This window comes from Chlorocebus sabaeus, chromosome 10 (assembly GCF_047675955.1).
Source record: "Chlorocebus sabaeus isolate Y175 chromosome 10, mChlSab1.0.hap1, whole genome shotgun sequence".
Taxonomy (NCBI): Eukaryota; Metazoa; Chordata; class Mammalia; order Primates; family Cercopithecidae; genus Chlorocebus; species Chlorocebus sabaeus.
Window position 1 is genome coordinate 41,666,488 of NC_132913.1, and position 23,219 is coordinate 41,689,706.

General features: G+C 33.3%; 1 protein-coding gene and 1 long non-coding RNA gene across 7 annotated transcripts in view; one reads left to right on the plus strand and one right to left on the minus strand.

The window, feature by feature from the left end:
• GALNT13 (polypeptide N-acetylgalactosaminyltransferase 13) overlaps positions 1–23,219 on the plus strand; it is a 590,104-nt gene that overhangs the window by 561,477 nt on the left and 5,408 nt on the right. For 3 of the 5 annotated variants that reach the window (XM_007964986.3, XM_073019693.1, XM_073019695.1), the window contains 2 exons: positions 11,096–11,230; positions 19,426–19,623. In XM_007964986.3, the coding sequence (XP_007963177.1) occupies positions 11,096–11,230; positions 19,426–19,611 (321 nt within the window). In that variant the 3' untranslated portion in view covers positions 19,612–19,623. The remainder of the gene's footprint in view (positions 1–11,095; positions 11,231–19,425; positions 19,624–23,219) is intronic. The other 2 variants (XM_007964988.3, XM_073019694.1) reach the window with 1 other exon arrangement.
• Positions 13,237–23,212, minus strand: LOC140712568 (uncharacterized). Of its 2 annotated transcripts, XR_012094188.1 has the most exons (4): positions 20,762–23,212; positions 18,857–18,920; positions 18,668–18,745; positions 13,237–16,664 (listed from the first exon to the last, which is right to left on the minus strand). It is a non-coding gene; the product is annotated as an uncharacterized lncRNA (long non-coding RNA). The 2 variants fall into 2 exon arrangements; XR_012094187.1 differs by having other exon boundaries at positions 18,668–18,920.

The following is a 23,219-nucleotide window of genomic DNA, read 5'->3' on the forward strand; positions in this document are numbered from 1 at the left end:
GATATTATGCATGAATATTGCACAGAAAATCACAAATATTTAGATATTACTTGAGGCAAATGTTTTGTTTAGAGCTTACAGGAATTTGAACTATTCAATCTGTAAAATAGCCCATGAAAGAGAAGGCATATATTTATCTCTTTTCTCAGATGAGGAATCCAACATTTTGACAGAGACTCCCAGTAACTCTGGTCCTGAGTCATAGCTCTCAAACTTAGGTTTGTGTAATCTTCCAGAGCTCATTTTTCCAGTATTATCCAATTCCAAATATATACAGATATGATATCTGCAGTACAATGGCAGATAAGCCATCTGGGTAAAAATGCTAAGAGAGTGCTAAATGAAGAAAGTGAAGAGTGTATGAAGACTTTAAGGAGACTAGCCTTTTGCTTGGCAAAGTGGAGTGGGAAGGATAGTCCTAGTGATGTGATCAGCACATACCTGGTCAGGGATGGAAGAATGAGATGGCCTGCTGAGTGCAAATCAAAAAAGCATCAATTATTATATTGAGGTGAAAGCAGAAAGAGTTAACGCTTTACAGATGATATTGAAGACAGGATGAGAATAGTGAACATAAGGTGCATACCCACATCCTGTTTTTAGTTATATAATTTTAGAGCATTAAAGCTATAAAAAGTAAGTGATATCTAGATGCGTAAGCGTAAGTTAAGAGTATACAGCTAGATGCTACTTACTCCTCCTGACCCTCCTCTGCACAAACCACTGAGCTAACAGCCTATAGATGAAACCTGAAATCAATTCATGCATAGGAAAAGGTGCTGTCTGGGAATAAACTTGGCAGCTCTACTGGTGAATTCAATTCCATCTATGAATTCTCCACACTGACTTCAGGATGATGTGACATGTGGAGAAAGATAATATTTTAAAAAAATAATTTGCATTGCTAAAGGTATAATTTTTGTTGCTAAACAGTTTTCCCTTTGATTTCAATACAAATTTTCTTGGGTTATTTTTACAGATGAGAGAGAAAATCATTATGACAAGTTTATTTTCTTATAAGTTATATTTCTGGATTTTCTTTCTTTTTTTTTTTTTTTTGACATACTTTTCAAATTGAGTACGTTCCAAATACCTAAAGAGATCTCTCCCAGAGGATGCAAAGGACCAAAATGACTAAATAATGGGTGTGTAAAGAGAAGTTGAAGCACGCAGACAAGTAGTGGCAAATAGCAGATCTTCAGGTTCAGAGGGACCTCTGTCATTAAGCGGCTTGGACATACTGGGTGAATCCTGTAACTTCTTTGGCTTCAGTTTCATTTACAAAGCGAAGCCGTTGGCATAATTGGATATATATCAAACTGTGAGCTTTTATAGTAAATATTATCCTGAGGAACTCAAACAAAAGTATTTTATAATTTAAAACTAAATGTAGGAAAATCAAAACCTATATGATAAAGCTGCACCAAATATACATGTAGACATTTTGAATTCAAATATCTATTCATTTGTAAACTATACCTTAATAAAAAATAAAACAAAAATGAATATATATATTTGTATCTAGGAATACATTGTTTTATTACTCTTTGCTTCATTGTACTTCACAGATATTGCACTTTTTAACAAATGGAATGTTTGTGGCAACCCTACATGGAGCATGTCTATTGGCCTCATTTTTCCAACAGCATGTGCTCACTTGATGTCTTGGGTCATACTTTGGTAATTCTCCCAATATGTTAAACTTTTTCATCATTATTTTATCTGTTATGATTATGATCAGTGATTTTTATGTGACTATTGTAATTGTTTTGGGGTGCTGCAAATCGTACCCATATAACAACAGCAAACTTAACTGATGAATGTTGTGTGTATTCTGACTGCTCCACAGACCGGCCATTCCCTCTCTCTTGCTCCTCAGGCCTTCCTGTTCCTAAAACACAACAATATTGAAATTAGGCTGCTTAATAACCCTACAATGGCATCTGTGGGTTCAAGTGAAAGGAAAGTCACATGTTTCTCACTTAAAATCAAAAGCTATAAAAGATTAAGCTTAGTGAGAAGTATGTCAAAAGCCGACATAGGCCAAAAAGTAGGCTTCTTGCACCAAACAGCTGGCAAAATAGTGAAGGCAAACAAAAAATTCTTGAAGGAAATTGAAAATGTTACTCTAGTAAACGTATAAATGAAAAGAGAGCAGACAGCCTTATTCCTTATATAGAGACAGTTTTAGTGGTTTGGATAGAAGATCAAACAAGCTATGAAATGCCTTTACGCCCAAGCTTCACCACAGCAGGGCCCTAACTCTAATTCTATGATGGGTGAGAAAGCTGCAGAAGAAAAGTTGGAAGCTAGCAGAGGTTGGTTTATGAGTTTTAAGGAAAGAAGTTCTCTCTATAACTTAAAAGTGCAAAGTGAAGTAGCAATTGCTGAGGGAGAAGCTGCAGCAAGTTATCCAGAAGATCCAGCTGAGATCATTGATAAATGTGAATACAGTAAACAACAGATTTTCAACGTAGACAAAACAGCACTCAATTGGAAGAAGATGCCATCTGGGACTTCCATAGCTAGAAAAGCGAAGTCAATGCCTGGTTTCAAAGCTTCAGAAGACAGGCTGATTCTCTTGTTAGGAAAAATACAGCGAGTGACTTTCAGTCAAAACCAATGTTCATTTACCATTCCCCATATCCTAGGGCTCTTAACAATTACGCTGGATCTCCTCTGCCTGTGCTCTGTAAATGGAACGACAAGGCCTGGATTACAGCACATCTGTTTACAACATGGTGTACTAAATATTTTAAACTCACTGTTGAGACCTATTTCTCGGGGGAAAAAAAAAGATTCCTTTTAAAATATTACTCTTCATTGATAATTTACTCGGTCACTCAAGAGCTCTGATGGAGATGTACAAGAAGATTAATGTTTTAATGTCTGCTAACACAATATTCATTCTGCAGACCATAGATCAAGGAGTAAGTTCAACTTTCAAGTCTTACTATTTAAGAAATACATTTTCTAAGACTCTAACTGCCATAGTGATTCCTGTAATAGATCTGGGCAAAGTAAATTGAAAACTTTATGGAAAGTATTCACAATTCTAGATACCGTAAATAACATTTGTGATTCATGGGAGGAGGTCAATATATCAACTATAACAGGAGTTTGGAAAAAGCTAATCCCAACCCTCTTAGATGACTTTGAGGGGTTCAAGACATCCGTGGAGGAAATAATTGCAGATAGGGTAGAAGTAGCAGGAGAACTAGAGTTAGGAGTGGAGTCTGAAGATGTGACTGAATTGCTGCACTCTCATGCTAAAACTTTAATGAATGAGCATTGCTTCTTATTAATGATCAAGGAAAGTGGTTTCTTGAGATATAATCTCCTATTGAAGATGCCGTGAACACTGTTGAAATGACAACAAAGTATTTAGAATATTACATAAACTCAAGTTGATAAAGCAGTGGCAGGTTTTGAGAGGATTAATTAAAATTTTAAAAGAAGTTCTACTGTGGGTAAAATGCTATCAACTAGCATCACATGCTACGGAAAAATCTTTAGTGAAAGGAAAAGTTGATTTATGTGATAAACTTCATTGTTGTCTTATTTTTAAAAATTACTATATCCACTTAAATTTCATCAGTCACCACTCTGGTCAACCTGCAGCCATCAGCATTGAGACAAGACTCTCCATCAGCAGAAAGATTACCACTCACCAAAGGCTAGGATAATTGTTAGCATTTTTAGCAATAAAGTATTTTTAATTAAGGAATATACATTGTTTTTTGAGACACAATACTACTGCACACTTAATATGGCTACTGTCTAGTGTAAACATAACTCATAGGCACAGGGAAACAAAAACATGTGTCTTGCTTTAAATTTGATACTTGTTTTATTGTAGTGATCTGAAACTGAACCCACAGAATCTCTGAAGTATGCCTGTGTATACGCATGTACATACATACACACTCACACCCCCTTCATCTATGGATGAAAAAAGGAAAGAAAGAAACCCTGTGGCAAGATAGAGCAAGTAGAGGGTGTTTAATTCCTGAGCCCTTTGCAGAAAGAGACAAAATTCAGGTCCCAATAATACAGCAATGCCTTTCCTTTCTTGCTTTGTAACTTGTACTGCTGGAACAAGGTTTCATTAGCAAGGCTCATGCTAGAGATTTGAGCAAACTTTTGTTTGTAGTTTTTCTAAAGGATCATGAAAAAAGAGTATTTTAAAAGAAGTAACTATATATACATTAGGATTTTAAACATAATACAATTGGTAAAAAAAAAAAAAATGTGGACACCTAGTCTTTCATTATGTTAAATTAATTTAACCAAATATTTTAGATCCTTCTCACAGAAGTCCTTGAAATTATTTAGATGTTGTTTTAGGTATTTGAAGAATCTTAAAATATCTTTGGACATTCTCCCTAAAAAGAAAAATCCAGAACAAACCATACATGTAGGTGAAAAATAAAGAATGCTTACCATCTGATATGATTTGGCTGTGTCTCCACCAAAATCTCATCTTGAATTGTAGCTCCCATAATCCCCACATGTCATGGGAGGGACCTGGTGGGAGATAATTGAATCATGGGGGCAGGTTTTTCCCATGCTGTTCTCATGATAGTGAATAAGTCTCACGAGATGTGATGGTTTTACAAAGGGCAGTTCCCTGCACACGCTGTCTTGCCTGCCACCATATAAGATGTGCCTTTGCTCCTCCTCCACCTTCCACCACAATTGTGAGCCTCCCCAGCCATGTGGAACTGTGAATCCATTAAACCTCTTTCCTTCATAAATTACCCAGTTTTGGGTATGTCCTTATAGCAGTGTGAGAGTGAACTAAAACATCATCTATGGAAAGAAAAATATTGAGATTAAAAGGATTTGAGATTTGAATTTGCTTTATATATAGCATCATCCATTATAGATAGTACTCATTTGATTACAAGATAAATTCAGAGGCAGAAATCATTATGACCCCAATAAAGTATACATAAAATCAGGAAAATCACCTAGTCATAAAACACCTTTATGAAGATATAGCTATAATAGAAAAGTATTTTGAAAATGGTTGATTTTGTGCTGGTGGAAAGTATAACTGGATGTTAAAATTTCAGCCCAGATACCAAGATACAATAAATGTGAAATGTAAAATCAGATTTCCCTATGCAAAATTTGCAATGGCAATCTAAAATCAGATTTTCCTGTGCAAAATTTGAAAAGACACTTTGGAAATCTGATTCTGTGACATTAGACACTTCAACCAGCATGAGGAGGAAAAGGATGTATGTTAGTTTGCTGGAGCTTTTGTATAAAATTATTGCAAACTAGGTTCCTTAAAACCATAGAAATTTATTGTCTTACAGTTCCAGAGGCTAGAAGTCTGAAATCAAGTTGTCAGAAGTGCCATACTCCCTCTGAAACCTAAGGGAGAATCATCTTTTTCCGCTTCTAGCTTCCAGTGTTTGCCAATAATCGTTGGTGTCCCATGGCTTGTAGATGCATCATTCCAGTCTCTAATTCCATCATCACATGGCTATCTTTTCTCTGTCTCTATTCTTTTATAAGGACACCAGTCCTTTTAGATTAAGGGCCCATCTTACTCCAGGATGACTTCATCATAAGGACTATCTCCATAAGTGTACACATTTTGCGGTACTGGTGGTTAGGACTTCAATCTATCATCTGGGGAGCCACAGTTCAACCCATAATGGAAGGTATCAGAATATGGAGAAGATTGTAAGATTTTGCCTGGAGAGAATAGTTGCCCTGCCTCTAGAGAAGATGGGCTGGGATTCTAGCTTCCAGTAAGAAGAGGATTCAAAGCAGGGAAGTTCTTGAGTGTGCAACCCATGCAATCAGAGCCCTACAATCTTGGAATTCTTGATAATTTTATGAAAATAAGTTCTGCATTTTCATTTTGCACTGGGACCTGCAAATTATGTAGGATGCCAGTTGGAGAGCTTGCTATATGCTTCTGGTATATGGCAGGCTGTGAGCTGACTCACACACGATAAGGCTGGCTTGTGACAACTGAATACAGGGAACTGACTGCACTGCCTAGTGTTAGCCTGTCTCCCAGAGTTTTCACAAAAAGTGGCTCACTTGTAAAATATGCATTGTCCTCTTTCTTTGCACTTCAGTTAAGAGGTGCTCAGCGATGGGAATCTCTAAGAAAATCCAAATGATCTCAGAACAGGAAGCTTTAAATCTCTGGCAGGCCAGAGAACAGGAAGGAGTTATACACAACAGTTCAAGTAAGACCTCTTTTACAGCTTTGCCACTCTGGAAGAATAAAAAAATTAAAAAAAAAAAAAAATGATTAGCAGACTGGGTGAATTTGGGAGTGGGCAAGAACAGTGAGGGAAAAAAAAAAAGCTTAAGACGTAAAACAGAAAAAGCCTTTGCCTCTGCAGGCTGCCAACATAAATTAAGCCCAATGTGGAGAAGGGGGAATTATTTGATATTGCATTACATTTAGAGTTTTGATTAGTAATACTAAACAGTATATTCTAATTTCAGAACTGAATCCCAAGGTGACCTAAACAGGTTAGCCAAAAAAAAAAAAAAAAAAAAAAAAAAAAAAAAAAAAAAAAAAATCATGCACACCATATTTTTCACTTAGGAATAAGGAAAGATATGTTATCTACTCCAATACATTGTAAAGGGTTAGTGGTGGTGTGGCCTGAATTGTGTTCTTCTAGAAATTCATATGTTGAAGTCTTAACCCCCAGTTCCTTAGAATGTAACCATATTAGAGATGAGTCTTTAAAGAGGTAAAGTTAAAATGGCATCATTAGGGTGCCCTAATTCAATGTAACTGGTATTTTTATAAAAAGATATTAGGACACATGCAAACAGAGAAGGAAGACTGTGTGAAGACACACGGAGAAGATCTCTCTTACAAGCCAAAGAGAGCAGCCTCAGCAGAAACCAACTCTGCTAAGATCGTGATCTTGGACGTCCAGCCTCCAAACCTGTCAGGAAATAAATTCCTGTTGCTTAGGCCACCCAGTCCATAGTACTTTGTTATGGCAGTCGTAGTGAACTAATACAACAGTAAACAATAAAAACTGAGTTATTACAGTGAGTAATTAGTTTTGAAAGGCATAATAATCAACAAGGTCCATAAACTGGAGCATAGACATTACTACCTGTATCATTATCATCATAAGATAGCTGAGATTAAAAGAGTTGACTTAAAAAATGGCCATTTTAGTGGTGGTTTGTAGACCTAGCTTGACTGAAGGATTACATAAGAGTATATGTGATACTAGATAGCTCATAATTTTACAGATTAGACAACATGAACATTAAGTGTGAAACAGAATTTTAAAAGCACTATAAATTACTAAATCCATAGGATTCATGTAAAGAGCTCTATTTGTTACATTTTGCAATACTGTAAGTTGGTATATATTCATAGAAATATAAATACAATTGCACAATGAAAGAATAGAGCAAATTTATTTAATGTAATATACATGAAGCATAGAACACATTTTTTTAAAAAAAGGTAGTGTTCAGTTAATGTTAACTTCCTCCCTGTTTCCTCTTTTATAATGGAAGGAAAGCCACAGAGATTGATTGTTTTTCCCTGCTTCTAGTCACCTTAGCTTAATTAAAGTGATTAGACTTTGAACCAATTAATTGTCATTAAAGTCAGGCTGGCACTGGAACAAATGGAAACATATGCTAAATCTATGGTTCATGTAACTCGGTTCTGCTTTACTAAGTATTGGTAACCGATGATAAAGTAATTTGAGTGATAATCAGAAAAGGAAGAAGAATAGTTTCCATTATTTTAAGAGAATGTACAATGAGATTTTACTAATGAATGAATCAATCTTGTATAGTGTAGTTATCAACATACCTGATAGTTTAAAGTAAAGTGCTTCATTGGTGTTCAGGTTTGAAATATTTTAACTCACATAGGCATAAAGGTTTCAACCACAGCAAGGACAGGCTGGGCCTTACACATACTAACTGAGAGTGTCTGTGGAGTAGTGAGACGGAAAAACAAGCAACAGCTGTAGGGAATAGCTGCTCCGAGGAAATCCAGCATGAGATTCGGAGATTGTCCCCAAAGTCATAAAGGAACTCATAAGTAGTTAATCTAGAGGGTCATAATACAATGCTTAAATTATCAGAAATATCTGTCATCAGGTATTATAAACTCTCCCTTGGGACTTGTACAGCAGCCAAGGGCTCAGCTCAGACAGCAAGAGCAAACATTGCTGGACCCTTATACTAAAATTTCTTGGTGGTGTTGGAAAGAAATCCTCAATTTGGGATTAACTCCAAGACTGGGAATAATAACTCTAAATATCAGCTACTGAATTTTGTCTGTGTGCCAGAATCTCTGCAAAGTATTTCACATATAATGTTTTCAGTATACCCAAAGTGAATTTCATGAACCTTTTACAGTAGTAGATATGAAAAAAATTAATAATGACAATTATAGGTTCAAAAACTAATAGATATAAATGATAAATAATTGAGTTCAAACCTAATAATTTCCAGATTAGGTTTCAAGAATGGTATGTATATACTGACATGCACTGATTTTTGTTATTATAAAGAGTATAAAACATCCTAGAAACAAGCATAAAAATGAGATTATTTCTCAGGTACAAAAACAAATTAATCCTGATTTTACATTAATCCAAGAAAAACAAGGAAGCATTATCAACAGATTGTTTTTAACAAAAATTGCTTGTGAGCCAAATATTTTAACATCCATTAATTTTTTTCAAGTACAAAGGCCAAAAATTAATTTAACAGACATATAATTTATATACACATATAAGTACATAAACTATATCTTTCTTAAATGTAAATTACTTAAGATAGCTCTAATGACCACAAACTGAATCTAAATTAGAAATTGAGGATCAAGGGATGTGGTAGACTGCTCTCTAAAACTTTCAACAGGTACTGTTTCCAAACTATCTTAAGAGACTCGAGAAGAATATACTGTATAAAAACGGCCTGAGCCATTAGAAAATTAAGGCTGAAATGGACGTTATGAGGTTTCCTTTTACACTGGCATTTGTCACTTTAAAAGGAAGCAATTTTAATGTAGAAGGCTATCTTTGAGTATTGAAATAATCCTATCATCTCAGCTTAAGATTCTCACTTACATAATTAACTAAGTTTGTAATTGTGTTTAAAATAATACTGTTTGGGGAGGATATGAATATTTCTGTTGATGGGTTTTTATGTTATTCTTCTTAGGTGACCAGATGTTCTTCATAAAAACATATGAGCATGAACAAGTAATGAAGCTAGAAAATATATTTGTGAATTGAATACATGAAGTCTGTGATATATTTTGCATAATTCAATTAAATGTACTTCACATTTCTCAAAATTGTGTATTAAGTAAATGTATAACCTTTGTGAAAATTTTTCTGGGTTTTTTTTTGTTGTTGTTGTTATTGTTGTTGCTACTGTTGTTGTTGTTTTGAGACTGGGTCTTGCTCTGTCACCCAGACTGAATGCAGTGGTGTGATCATGGCTCAAGTAATCTGCCAACCTCAGCCTCTCCCACTTCAGCCTCCCAAGTAGTGGGGACAACAGGCATGTACCACCATGCTTGGATAATTTTCTTTTAATTATTGTTTGTAGAGATGAGATCTCTATATGTTTCCCTGGCTGGTCTTAAACTCCTGGCCTCAAGCAATCCTCTTGCCTTAGCCTCCCAAAGTGTTGGGATTACAGGCATGAGTCACTGACCCAGTCCCCAATAATTTCCTTTTAAGCGGTTGACAGAAGAGGGTATTTGTGTTCCATCATTGATTTTTCCACTTCCTCTCACCACTTCTTGTGATTTTCATAGAAGTCCTGAGAAGCAGTGCTGCAGAGGCAGCTCTGCCAAGATTAACTCGTTCAGCTTATGGAGCTCCAGAGTTTATATTATTTGTAAAGCTGACTTCCTCCAATTTCATCAGATATCTCTGAGAAACAAAAAGACTCTGACATGACCTTTCTCATTATCTTTTCTGTTGACATAGCAAGGAGAAAGAAAAACCCACAGAATACTGAACAATGCTTATCATAGCTAAAAGAAGAAAACACATTCTATAATTATGTGCTTAATAACCCTCATGAGGCTGGGCACGGTGGCTCACACCTGTAATCCCAGCACTTTGGGAGGCCAAGGCAGGAGGATCATGAGGTCAGGAGATTGAGACCATCCTGGCCAACATAGTGAAACCCCATCTCTACTAAAATACAAAACATTAGCCTGGCATGGTGGCGCATGCCTGTAATCCCAACTACTCAGGAGGCTGAGGCAGGAGAATCGCTTTAACCCGGGAGGCAGAGTTGCAGTAAGCCAAAATTGCACCACTGCACTCCAGCCTGATGACAGAGCAAGACTTCATCTAAAAATAAAAAAATAAAAAAAAAACTCATGAAACTTTAATAATCAATGTTGTAAATAAATTATTCACACCAGGAACAAAATAATAAAGATTATTATAGTTCAATTGAATTATCTAACAAAGAGTCCATAATCCACCATGACATTTCTTGGATATTTTCATAAGAATTGATGTAGTTAAGCCTAGGCAAACCATATTAAAGAGATAAGTATAGAGCCTACCTTTAATGAGATCTCTAGAGAAGATACATCTACAACCTTCAGAAGCTCACTGACAATATTTAATAAAATTTACACAATGTACTTATGTTATCAGAAGAAAGATTTAAACTTCTATATGAAAAAATGACATTGTAGAATTGGAGAACTGGTCATAAGATGGTAGAACAGGGACTACCCTTCATTGAGCTCCATGCAGTTTGCAAACTATATTTTCTTTAACCTACTGTGAGCTTTATAGTGCAAGTATCATGCAGGAAATACAGTGCCAGCAAATGGTGGGTATTTTAAAGTTTATTTTGTTAAACTGAGGTCTCACCAAAACATCATAAAACAGATGACTTTGTCCCTATTTTACAGTTGAGAGAAAAGACTCAAAGAGATGAATTAGCTGTCTCAGGATAACATGCCAGCAATCATTTGAAAATACAAGTTTATCTGATATGAAAGCTTCCATGGATAAATCTGCTCTATTGTAACATTTTAAAATGTACATATTATTTTATTAGCTGAATTTTATATTTTCAGGTATTTTCTTACACTGCTGACAAAGAAATTCGAACCGATGACTTGTGCTTGGATGTTTCTAGACTCAATGGACCTGTAATCATGTTAAAATGCCACCATATGAGAGGAAATCAGTTATGGGAATATGATGCTGAGGTATAGTATTTTCCTTAATTTACTTATTATTTGATGCTTGAGCTCAGTTATATATTTCAACATTCAACATTTAAATCTTAAGCTGGTTTTCATCTACATTGGCAGAATTAGATTTTAAGTATGCAGGTTCATATCGGTAACATTAGGATGGCATATCATATAAACAGGTTTTGCCAAATTGGTCCATTAATATAAAATATGAATGAGGACAATAAAATCAGTTTCGTGTATGACAACTTGTTATCTGCATGTACATGCCAAACATAAATTAGGCAAGGGGTAAGCTAAGCCTATCTGAGAGGTTTGTATGAAGATGTGTATACAGGATAATATTGACAATATGTACATATTTTCAAATTTTAAATTTTATGCCACTGATCACTGACATTTATGTTCCTCAACTGGAAGGAACAATATCTGACAAGATTAACAAGATTTCTTTACTGTTTACAATTATAAGTATTTCACAGAATTCAGTAAACTAATTAGTCACCTAAAAAGCTGAGTAGCCTCTTCTCAATATAGCACACCTTTCTGACAGAGGAGAGGGAGAGAAAACAACAAAATTACTGTTGGAAATTTATCTCCAGGCAGTGTGTAAAAACCAGATCAACCATCAGATGGAGCTAATAAAAAAGAAATATTTTCCTTTGCATAAAGAAACTTACTCTCGAAAACAGCTTCATTTCTTTCAGTTTTCTTTTATGATTAACAAAATGAATTGGTCTTCTGTGTTATATTTCCCATATTATTAAGTGGTAGGTGATTTATATAAAAGGAAAACTAAAGTTCATTCTGCTTAGAAGATAAATACTACTATAGAGGTAAATGGGTTTCACAGATGCAGTATTCCATGCAAGCCTAAAATTTTCTACAAGAATAACATTTTAAAAACCAGTCTACAGAGTTTTTTGGCATTGTTGATATTTTAACAAGACCTTTTAAAAACCTTTTTGAATGTCATTTTAATATTTCCATGATTCTGTAGTTTCTTAAGTTGAATATTAGAAAAACTTACTGAATTCTTATAGGATTTGAAACTGGTTATGTAGGGTTAATTTGGAGTCTAAAACTTATACAATGTTACCAGGATTGTAGGACATAAAATCATCTTCTCAGCCGTAATTGAAGACAAACACTGAGAATTCTTCCTATGTTGTACCAATGTGTTCTATTAAGATGCTATTGCCTTCGCTATATCTTACTCACCTTGTCTGACCACTAATCTTTTTTTCTCTTCAGCTATTATTTATTGGTGCCATCCTTGATATTAAGCCTACAGAAAACAGTGCCTTTGCAAAATACATGTAGCTAAATCCTTCATCAGTACTCTATCTCTTCTATGAGGAAAAATGCAGTAAAATGTACAGATACAGTAGAAATCCTATAAGTGATACTTATTTTTAAATAAAACTTGTTCTTGTTGTTGTTACTGTTTAGTTTCTACCAGGAACCTGGGACTCTACTGAGCTTATGCTAAAGAAAATCTAGAATATATTTATTAAGAAAGGGGAATGATCATATACATTTCTATAAAATGAAGCAGTGTGGAATTTTAGAATACCACTTGTAATCTTTAACCTTTTTCATAACTCTTGAGTGAGCAATATCATAACTCAAATTCTTTCATTTCTCAAATAACTACTGTTAGCAATTACGTGTATATTTTTGTTTACATTTTCTGTCAGCTAGTAGCAATGCTATTGAATACTAAGAAATTTTAAGTAAAAAGTGAAAAAAATAGGTAGCTTCACCTAAGATAAATAAGTGATTTCTATAAATTTACTCTTTTGGGTGACTAGTAGTTATCTGTTGTAGTATTTCAGAGCATTATAACATTTTGTGTCATGTTTACTTTGACTTTGGAACACACACACAGAAAAGCTTATAAAATGCCATAAATATTGAGAAATTTTTATTTTAAATAATTTGATCATCTGAATTATATAGCTTAATTAAATTCTCATATGTGTTTATGTTTTCAAAATTAACTAGTGATATTTACATTGTCTAATGACACCACTTTGCTAAATTAAAAAATGAATGGATCATAATCTAATAAATGACATGAGAATAGAGCAATTGTAGGAATAATATATTGCCTTTCTGGAAATTTCAGCTTTGAAATGTGATTTTATTTTTGAGAAGGTGTTAAAAAGGATTTTTTTAAACAAAATTGAAATATAACATTTATTACTATGCTTTTAAGTTTTACATTTAGGGTTTCTTTAGGTCACAGAAGGGTTCCACCCCTTGCTACCCACAGGATGATTCCAGGAGTAGTAGCATCACCTGGGAACTTGTTAGAAATGCAGGATCCGAACCCATGCTAAACATACTGAATCCAAATCTGTATTTTAACGAAATCTCCGATCATTCATATATACATTTACATTTGAAAAGGACAGGGTCAAATATCTATGTATCTTCCATAGTCTTTTTATACACTGATTAAAGAATATTACAAATTTAGGAAAAGGCACGGATACAATTTGGAAAATGGCAAGGCCTCCAGAGGGGAACAAAGGGAGGGAAAGGGAGCAAAATGATAAGAGGTGTTGAGATGAGAAGGAGGAATAATTGCTCAGTGGTTCTATTCTTCTCATATTCCAACCTGTGGAAAGAAAATGCATGCTGCTTACTACTTTAACTCAATTCTTTATCTTTTGCTAGCAAGGACAAAAGTTTTCTTTGAAAAATCTCTGAGGTGGTGCAGGTTCAAGGCAGAATAAAAATTGTCGGAGTTCACAGAATTACAGAACTGAAACGTACCTTAAAGTTCTCTCCTTTAAGCCTTTATCAGGAGGAAACTAAAGCACAAAGATTACACCGCTAGCAGCAGATCTAGAATTCAGGTCCTAATAAAGTATTCCAAGCAAGCTAGCTATCAGTATAATTGTGAATCTCACCATGTGAACAGCAGAAATATTCCATCACCTTATCTCCCATAGTCCTTTCAATCTTAGAAAAGGAAGTCATAAATAGGAGTAGGATTGTTGGAATATCCAGAGAAAAATGGAAACAGTGTCATGAAGCGTCAAAACCTGGAATCTATCCAGCTACTTTGGTTTTGTTTACTTCTTAGGTGAGTGGGGGGAAAGAGAAGGAATAAAGTTCATCACATATTTATCTGTTTTCTCGTGCAATTCTTACAATAGTCTTATAAGACAGATATTCTATTTTTCACATTAGTAAAATGAAGCATAGGGTAAATGCCTCGTTTAAGTTTGCACAGCCAGATTCTTACAGTAAATCCAGCAATTTTTCTACTATACTACGTTGCCTCTCAATGTTATCAAAAAACTAGAAATAATTTGGTTCTTTCAATGGTTATGATATAATAAGCTTAATATACAGTATTTCAAATGGAATAACTAAATGCTATCAGTTATTTGTTATACCAAATTTTATTGACATAAAATTTCTCATTTTTTTAATAGTGAGAAAGATGTTCTGCAATAAATATGGTCTATTTAGCTAAATAAGCAGTCATAAAACTACTTTGTCATTTTGCTCTAATTGCCTACAAGCTTCAGCTATACATACTCGTAATTGCTTATCCTTGTAATTGAATGAAACTAAGCACATGTTAGTAATAAATGCACTTCTTTGGTTAACTTTGATTTCAAATGTAGTTTCTCACACCCCTAACTAAATAGTTTGTAAATAACCATGAATTTAGTTCATTGTCATCTTATATATGGCCTAACCTGTTTGAATTGAGGGCATCCTGGGCATCATTAGCAAAATTGTGGGATACCTATGTGGTCTAGAAGCTTGAATAAATTTCACAAACCCCTCTATGCCATGAAATGCCTATTGCCAGCATTAAATGAAAAGAAAAAAATTCATCTCACTGAAACATTTTAAGAATTACTTTTATAAAGTTCTGTCATCCATTCATTCTGTTTTATTCAGGTGTTCTTATATTCTGTTTGAACATTACAATTGTGTTCCAATCAATTTAGAATATTTTCCTATGACATATGCACATAATTACATTTCTTTTTGAATAACTAGGCAGCTACATACAGTGTGAGAATCTAATTTTAGATCAGAACACTTACGTTCAACAAACACTATGCAACAAAGAAAAAAAGGGAGAAAAATACGATGCTAAAAATAACTCTTATTTTTCATGTGACTGAGCAAGTGGACTTAGAAAATACTTGTTGTGAATTCTATATACATCTGTATCAAATAATTTCCAGAGTCACAATATAAGGAATGCTTTTCCATAGTTAAAATGTGTTAGATTAATATTTAGACTTGACTTACACTACCATCTTTTATTTACCTTTATTAGAGAGCAGGTAAATGGGATTATAATTTCAAGGTAAGTGATCTTTAAGTGCATCCCAACCATTCCCCTGTGTAGCATTCCTAAGAAAAACAATGGCTTAATTTACCTTTTGAAGGCTGTGTGCATTACACAGGTATCACCTTTCCATATTCCTATTGACCCATAGCTGTGATTTCTTATTAGAAGTAGTGAGTAGGAATTTCAATAGATTAGTGTCACATTTGTAGTTCCTATATGTTAAATGATTACACTTCATATTTTATAATATTTCTATTTGACTGAATGCATAGATTACCTTGTCTGGAGATCATAATTAATGTTTTGAGTAATAACTTTGTTATATTAATTTTTAATTGTTATTCTATGCTTGATTAACAGAAGAAATCCTATTATCTTTGCTATTAAATTAAATATATATAGTAGTCCAAATTTATACTTATTTTGTATATTATTATATGTAATAACATAATTGAGTGGGTTTTATTTTAATCTTTTAGTATACCAACTTTTAAACTGAGATCTGCGTGATTGGCTCTTAAATTAACTATGCAGTCAGTTCATTAAAATATCTATTTTTTACATTAGTACTTTTAATGCCAAGGTATGGCCTAATTTTACAATATTAATGGCTTTTATTTTGTCACCAAAATTGTTTAGCCTGATTCCAGTTGGCTTTAAGTAGGAATTATATATTTGGAAGGGTAAATTTAGATGCTCCATGCCACATTTTATGTTAGTCAAACAAGCAAATATATATAAAGGCAGGAATCACTAATGTTTTTCTTATGTATTTTTACATTATGATTGAAATATTATACATTGCAGGAAATACCAAGGCTTTACATTCTAGAGGAGAACAATAAAGTAATGCCGTATTATAAACAAAACTCAATATTAGCTTAGGGTTTAGATCCTATTTTCTAGTCAATATTTTAAATATGCTATAGGAAAATATATTTGGCAGTAAGTTGCATGTCAGCCTGGATGTCACATTGTCTTCAAAATTGAGTTAATATAGCTGGTTGCGGTGGCATGGGCCTGTAGTACCAGCTACTTGGCAAGCTGAGATGGGAGGATTGCTGGAGTCCAGGAGTTTGAGGCCAGCCTGGGCAATATAGTGAGACCATTTCTCTAAAAGAAAACAAAAGTAGACTAATTAGCCATGTGCAACAAAAACAGATATAACTAAGGGTTGATATGCCTACTAAAGAGCATATCAACCCTTAGTTACTGTACTTTTTGAAGGGAAAATAGTATACCACATATAGAAATGTGCAAGGACTTGAATAAACAGCATAGTAGAAACATAGCCAAAGAAAATGGAAAAAAGTTTTTAAAAAACATACATACATAAAAATCATTTTATGTGTTATTGTATTTGTTTCTTGTTTATCCTATCAATACGGCAAGAAATGTTTATAGCAGCAACTTGTAACATTGGTGAAGATGCAGTGATACCCATATAGTATCCTGACATATAGCAAGCACAAGAAGTGTTAGCTGCTGCTGCTGTTATTACAAAATTACTGTTATAGATATATTTTAAAGAACTTTGCTAATATGTGTTAAAGTGTTCATGTATTTGACCTTGCAATTTCACTTCTAAGAATCATTTCCAAAGAAATAATGACAGATATAGACATTGATGTTCAGAGATATTTGCCATTATTTATTATACATACATATCAACCCTTAGTTATATCTGTATGTATTACAAATAATGGCAAATATCTCTGAACATCAACATATTGATCAAATATCTCTGAAATACAATATATTTTTGTTATTTACAATAGCTCCAAATTGGAAAGATATTCCCTGCAAATAAAAAAGTTAAATGGATTTTGGCAAATTCATTTCAGAGAAATAGTTTGTTTCTTAATAGTATGTTTTTAGATTATTTTAATGATAGAAAAAAATGCTCACAACATGAATAAAGGAATATTTGATTATATGACCTCAATTATATAAATACATAAAATTATTAGAAGATACACACAATATTAATAATTGTTACCATTTCAAACAGTATACTCAGAAATAAATGAACTAACGCTTTGTTTTCAAGCAAATGAAGACACTAAATAATTTTGTGTGTTTTTAAATGAAAAATAATTTTTGTCTCAATAAGGACAAGATTTGTAATTTTTCTTCTGGGCTATGGCTTTTTATAAGTACCTGGAATTAAAGTTCTTTGACTATTTTTTCATGGCCATTCATTTGATAAACACTTTTGGGAAGTATGTTACAGTCATGTTTTTAATGAAAATTCTATGTTATATTTATGCCCTGGGGTTATGTTTCCAGAGGGTAAGCAAAATCATTTTTGTTTTTGTTTTATGTCATAAAAATTAATTTTTATATTACAAATGAAATTAACATCATTTGCACTAATATCTTTGATATTAAAATGGCATTTTCCAAGAAAAGTTCACTTCAAGAAGAAATATCACTGAGGGTAGAGGATGATCTAGCCTAGCAGGGTTTTTTTTGTTTTTTTGTTTTTTTTTTTTCATTACAATAATCACAACTACTTTTATGGAGCTTTTTGTTGATAAAATACAAATTTTCCCTTATCCACCATAGGAAAAATCCACATTAAAAAATGCTTTTAACTTCCTTTTTCTACTTTACAAGTAACCCAAATATCACATTCCTAGCATCTCATGCTTTCTAAACCGAGGTAACTCAATGAAACCTCAGTTACTCTGCACGAAATTAAAACTTCACAAATAGAAGTGAATTTAATTCAGTTACAACACACACATATCTATCATGAGCATAGATAATATAGCCTAGCAGTTTTAAACAGTATGATGGAAAAATTCATGTTTGGTTAAAAAAAGAAACAAAAATATAAACTAGTCTTCTTAAAAAAAATCAAGCTATGTAGTTAACAATATTATTTACAGTTACAGTTTTAATATCAACTACATAGTTAACAATACTATGAATAAAATGTTATTTTTTCTTTCTTTACAAATTATATACTATTTTACTATAGAAGATAAATCCTTGAAAACATTAATCCAATAATTTGTGTACATTAAGCTGACTGAGAGAAGTAGCTTAATTTTAACAGAATTTATTGTCTGCACTGGTCTTGTACTAAGCATTTGAATCACCAGACTTACTTAGTGTATCCCATGGGCAGGCACTGAGCTTCAAGATGTAGGTGGCCATAGTCTGTGGCTTTCCTGGAGCTTATGTTCCTATGGAGGAAATAGATGGAGAGCAAGAAATGGACAGATAAATTAATTAATTGAAACTGTTTGGAGAATTAGATTAAGAGTTGATCTTTTTCTTTTTCCTCCCTTCATTACCTGCCTTTCTAATTGACATCTAACGAAGGTGGCAATGTACATATGGAACACAACCAGGTTAGCCCTGTAAAAACACAAGTGGGAGCAATTTGAGTACCATACTGTTCAAAGTAAAGCCTTAAAGCTAAATTATCCTCCAAATTTGTCCCTGATATTATTTAATTTTAGGGTGTAAGAATGAGGAGGCCAAGGGCCATAGTTGGACTAATCAACTATTTTGAATATCCACTCACAAATAACTCATCTGGTACTAAAAAGCATTGTATTACTAGGATGAAGGCTGAGAATATAATCTTTTATATCTAAAATAACCTTTTGCCGAAAATATTTCATCATTTAATCTTAAGCCCCTCTCCATATTCTCAGTCTTATCTTCATTTACTCCTTCCTTATAGGGTTGATATTAAAGCCATCTAAAAAAATGTGGCTCACAGCTCCATGGATGCAATTATTGTGACATGTGCCTTCCAGCTTTATCCAGTAGAAATTGCATGTTGCCTAGGATGATTGATTTATTACTGTCTTTGTACTTGATTTCGTCATTATTCATTATTTTCTTTGTCAAACAGACCCACACTCTTCTTCATATAATCACCCAGTCTTGTCTCTCAGTGAACAAAGTAGCTGATGGCTCCCAGCATCCTACAGTGGAAACCTGTAATGATAGCACTTTGCAAAAATGGCTACTAAGAAACTATACAAGAATGGAAATTTTTAGAAATATTTTTGGGAATTCTACTGATTACATTCTCTAATGATTTTTGGAGGTTTGTGTTGCAGATTTTATTAATTTTAGTATTTTTGTTATGTTCAGTTATTGAAATCTGGAAACTCCTTTAAAATGTGGTTAAGAAAAATTTTTATGTACCTTTTCTCCATGGAGTTAACTCTCTGTCTTTTACTTCTTAGTTACTCATTAATTTGGGGACTGCATATATTAGGTTGTGTTTAGTCTATCCTTAATGAGTAGGTATGTTTTTTATTTTTTCTTTATTTTAAACATATATATGCATAAATATATTTGATGAACTGTATTATGACACATTAACTCTCTTTGAGGTGAACTATAGCCATGTTTATATGACAACAGGTTCTGCATCATCAGATCTGAAAAAAATCAAAAAACTAACAGGGTCAAAAAAGGATTGTTTCTAAAACAACAAAATCATGTATTTTTGTTTCTTTTTATTCAGATACTTTGGTTAAATGCAAATATGGCATATCCTTTCCAAAGTATCTTATTATTTTAATTAAAACACTAAGCAAGCGCATTATTAAAGACTAAGATGTGATTTTTCAATACCTTTATAAAGAAAATTATTTCTAAGCATTTCTTTGTGGTTGCCTAAGTGAAATCATACTTTTTTTAAGTTGTATCTTTTATCTCTCACTTGTATGATTTGTGACTATCTTTTCAGTAAGCAATAAAATGAATCATTATTCAGGTCAACTGATAGGGAATTCTTCTAAAGAGTGCAAATAAGAACATGTCCTACCTTTTAGTTTTAAGGGGTTTATTATCCAAAAAATAAAGGATTTTACTTTGTCCCTTACCTTACAATGAGAACACAGGAAGATTAAGGCATTTTTCTGGTTCAGATGAACCACTTAAATATTGTTAGTGGAGGAAACAGTTGAGCTCAGAAGTCTTGTAACAAGGCTGGGATTGAAATTATGGAGAGGGTACAACACATGGGGTACTATTTTAATTAGAACTATATTCCAGTCAAAGACATTCCAAATGTAAGAGTTGGTAAAGCTGGAAAAGTCTAGGTCTTTTGCACAAAGAAAACTTGTATACAAAGCAATTTATGTGTATTATCTTAGTTGCTTTCAAAGCAATCAAACCTGATATATGCAGTGCCAAAAGAGGAGGTTTAGGTTTAATTAAATATTTATTCTCACAAGTCTACTATAGAGTGCTAGAGCAGAGACTGCAGAGTGCTTCTCTCCATAGGAGAAAATGCGGCAGTTCCCTTCGCAGTTCTTATAGCCTTCTCCACAGGTGACAGTCTGTTGCAAGGAGATGAGATCCACATCAGGCAGATGTCAAAACCATCCTGGCTTACTGGCCTCACAGAAGATGATCTCTCCTTGTAACAACTCCATAGGCCTAGCTTCCAGGAACCAAATAAAACATACAGAATTAGAAGTCTGCACTTAGAAAAGCCCAAAGTTTGCTTTTCTGTTAGTATATATATGCAATTTATCAGTTGCAGATGCAGTTTATCAATCAGAGTTCATTTTTACCATAAACAATGTAGGCTAGAAACGTAGTTAACATTTTTACCCTTTTGAGGTTGCCAGGGGATTCCAGTTAGTTGACTAAAGGTCAAATTTTTTTAAAAAAAGGGAAAAAGGATATTTGTAAGCATGTTTAAGTCTAAGTATTTTCTGACAAAGAACATGATTCCTCAGAATAATTCAAAGCATGCCTGAGTGTTCACAGCTAGTAAATAAGGGACAGGAATTTACCTGAGCCTAAAAGGTCTGGTTTTCTACTGCACTACACTATAAAGAAGTGTTTAGTTGTTTCTTTGTCTCTGCAGCAGTGGGTTTTCACTACTAGTGAATTCCTTCAAATAAATCATGTATTGTTTAGAAAGAACAATAAAAACTATTGTTTTTGAAATTATTATTTGTGCAGTTGACAACATCTATTCACATGATCCTTAAAGAAAAATCTCAAGTCTGTGCTATATTTTGAACTAAGGTAACTGATAATTGATCAAACCATTCAACTACTATGATATGTGATCGACTGCAATAAGACACTGGCAGTGCTTTCTGGGGTAGCTTAATGGGCAATAACATATTTGATATTTGAAAAATCATACTTTTTTAAAAAAGGGATCTAATAGAAGTATGCAATGGTAAGTTATATTTTTGAAAGAGAATATATACACAAAGGACCACAGGTACGTAACAAAAATTAAACCATTTTGTTGATTTTTAACTAGAACTGTTTAGAAAAAATATATATTGTTTTCGTTATGTATCTTTATTTTTTCAAGCTGGCTACTGGTTGAATTTCTGGCATCATAAGTGTAAATCAGCCATCTTCTTGCCTATCTTTGGCCATTTATTCCTTTCTTTGTTTTTTAGTGTAAATAACTTGATTCCATGTTTTGAAAGAGCAACAACAAAGGTCTCAATCTTGAAATCTCCTTTGCATCTAATTGCCTTGCTCTTTTAATTTCCTGCTTGCTGTTATTAGGCCTCCTCTACCACAAACCTATTCTCCCTTCCATCGTTTCTTACAACAGTGCAGGCCACGATGTTTTCAGTCCTAATCTAAACAAATTACAATCGTCTGGCTGCTATTTCTCTACCATTTTTATTGCCCACCTCTTATGTTTACTTTCATCCCATTTTCAATGTAGTATCAAGAGCCAAAAAAAATTTTGTTTACCTTTAATTTTGGTAATTTGCAAAAAAAAAAAAAGTACAGTGCTATTTTCAAGATATATATGCAAATTATCTCTCATACATTCAAATACTTCGCTTCTGGTTGGAGAGGTTTTCATATAATATGGTCCTAGGTATTGCCCATGAAATAGCAGAAATATATATAATTAGTGTGTATAAATCATGTTGATTTAAAATGTATATCTGAAAAGTCCAAAAATGTGATTTCCAATGTACGTAAAGATGCCAAAGAGAAGATATATAATGACTGGTTAACATACAATTATTGGAATTTATGAATAAACCAAAATATAAATATAATGTTTAAAAATATATGATCATCATGCCCCTGTTTTTATTTGTTATATTTTTAAGATTCTTAAAAATACAGACCAAACTATTGTAAAGATTTTATCAAGTAAGACAGATTAATTTTTGCTCTGATAATCACTTTCTACAATGAATGTCTTACAGTCACAGATACTATAGCTTGTTTAGTATTTTGAAATGGGAACATCTCTAGCAGTTTTGTTCATTTGGGTCACAGCTGTGCCATCTATTTGCATGTTTACCAAATGGTTACTGAATAACACATGCCTAAGAAAACTAAGCTTTTACAAAAGCTTGTTAATATTTGCAGTCCTTAACTGAACTCAGAGCTCACAAATGGGCTTTTTGCAAAGGAGCCTGAATTCTTGGCAACGCTTGATAAATGTCAGCCAGTTTCTTTAACCATCTGCAAATAAAGGTATATTAGACAATGATGACTTCATAACAGTCAAAGTTGTATAATAATTAATCCAGGGACACCTGTGCACAGTTCCTTTTACAAACCTATCACAGTGTATTATACTAAAAAAATCATAAAGGATTTTTTAGAGAACAGATTTCATCTGATGTGCTAGTGAAGCTAAAGATGAAGTAAGCTGCACTGATTATTGGTTATCTTTTACAG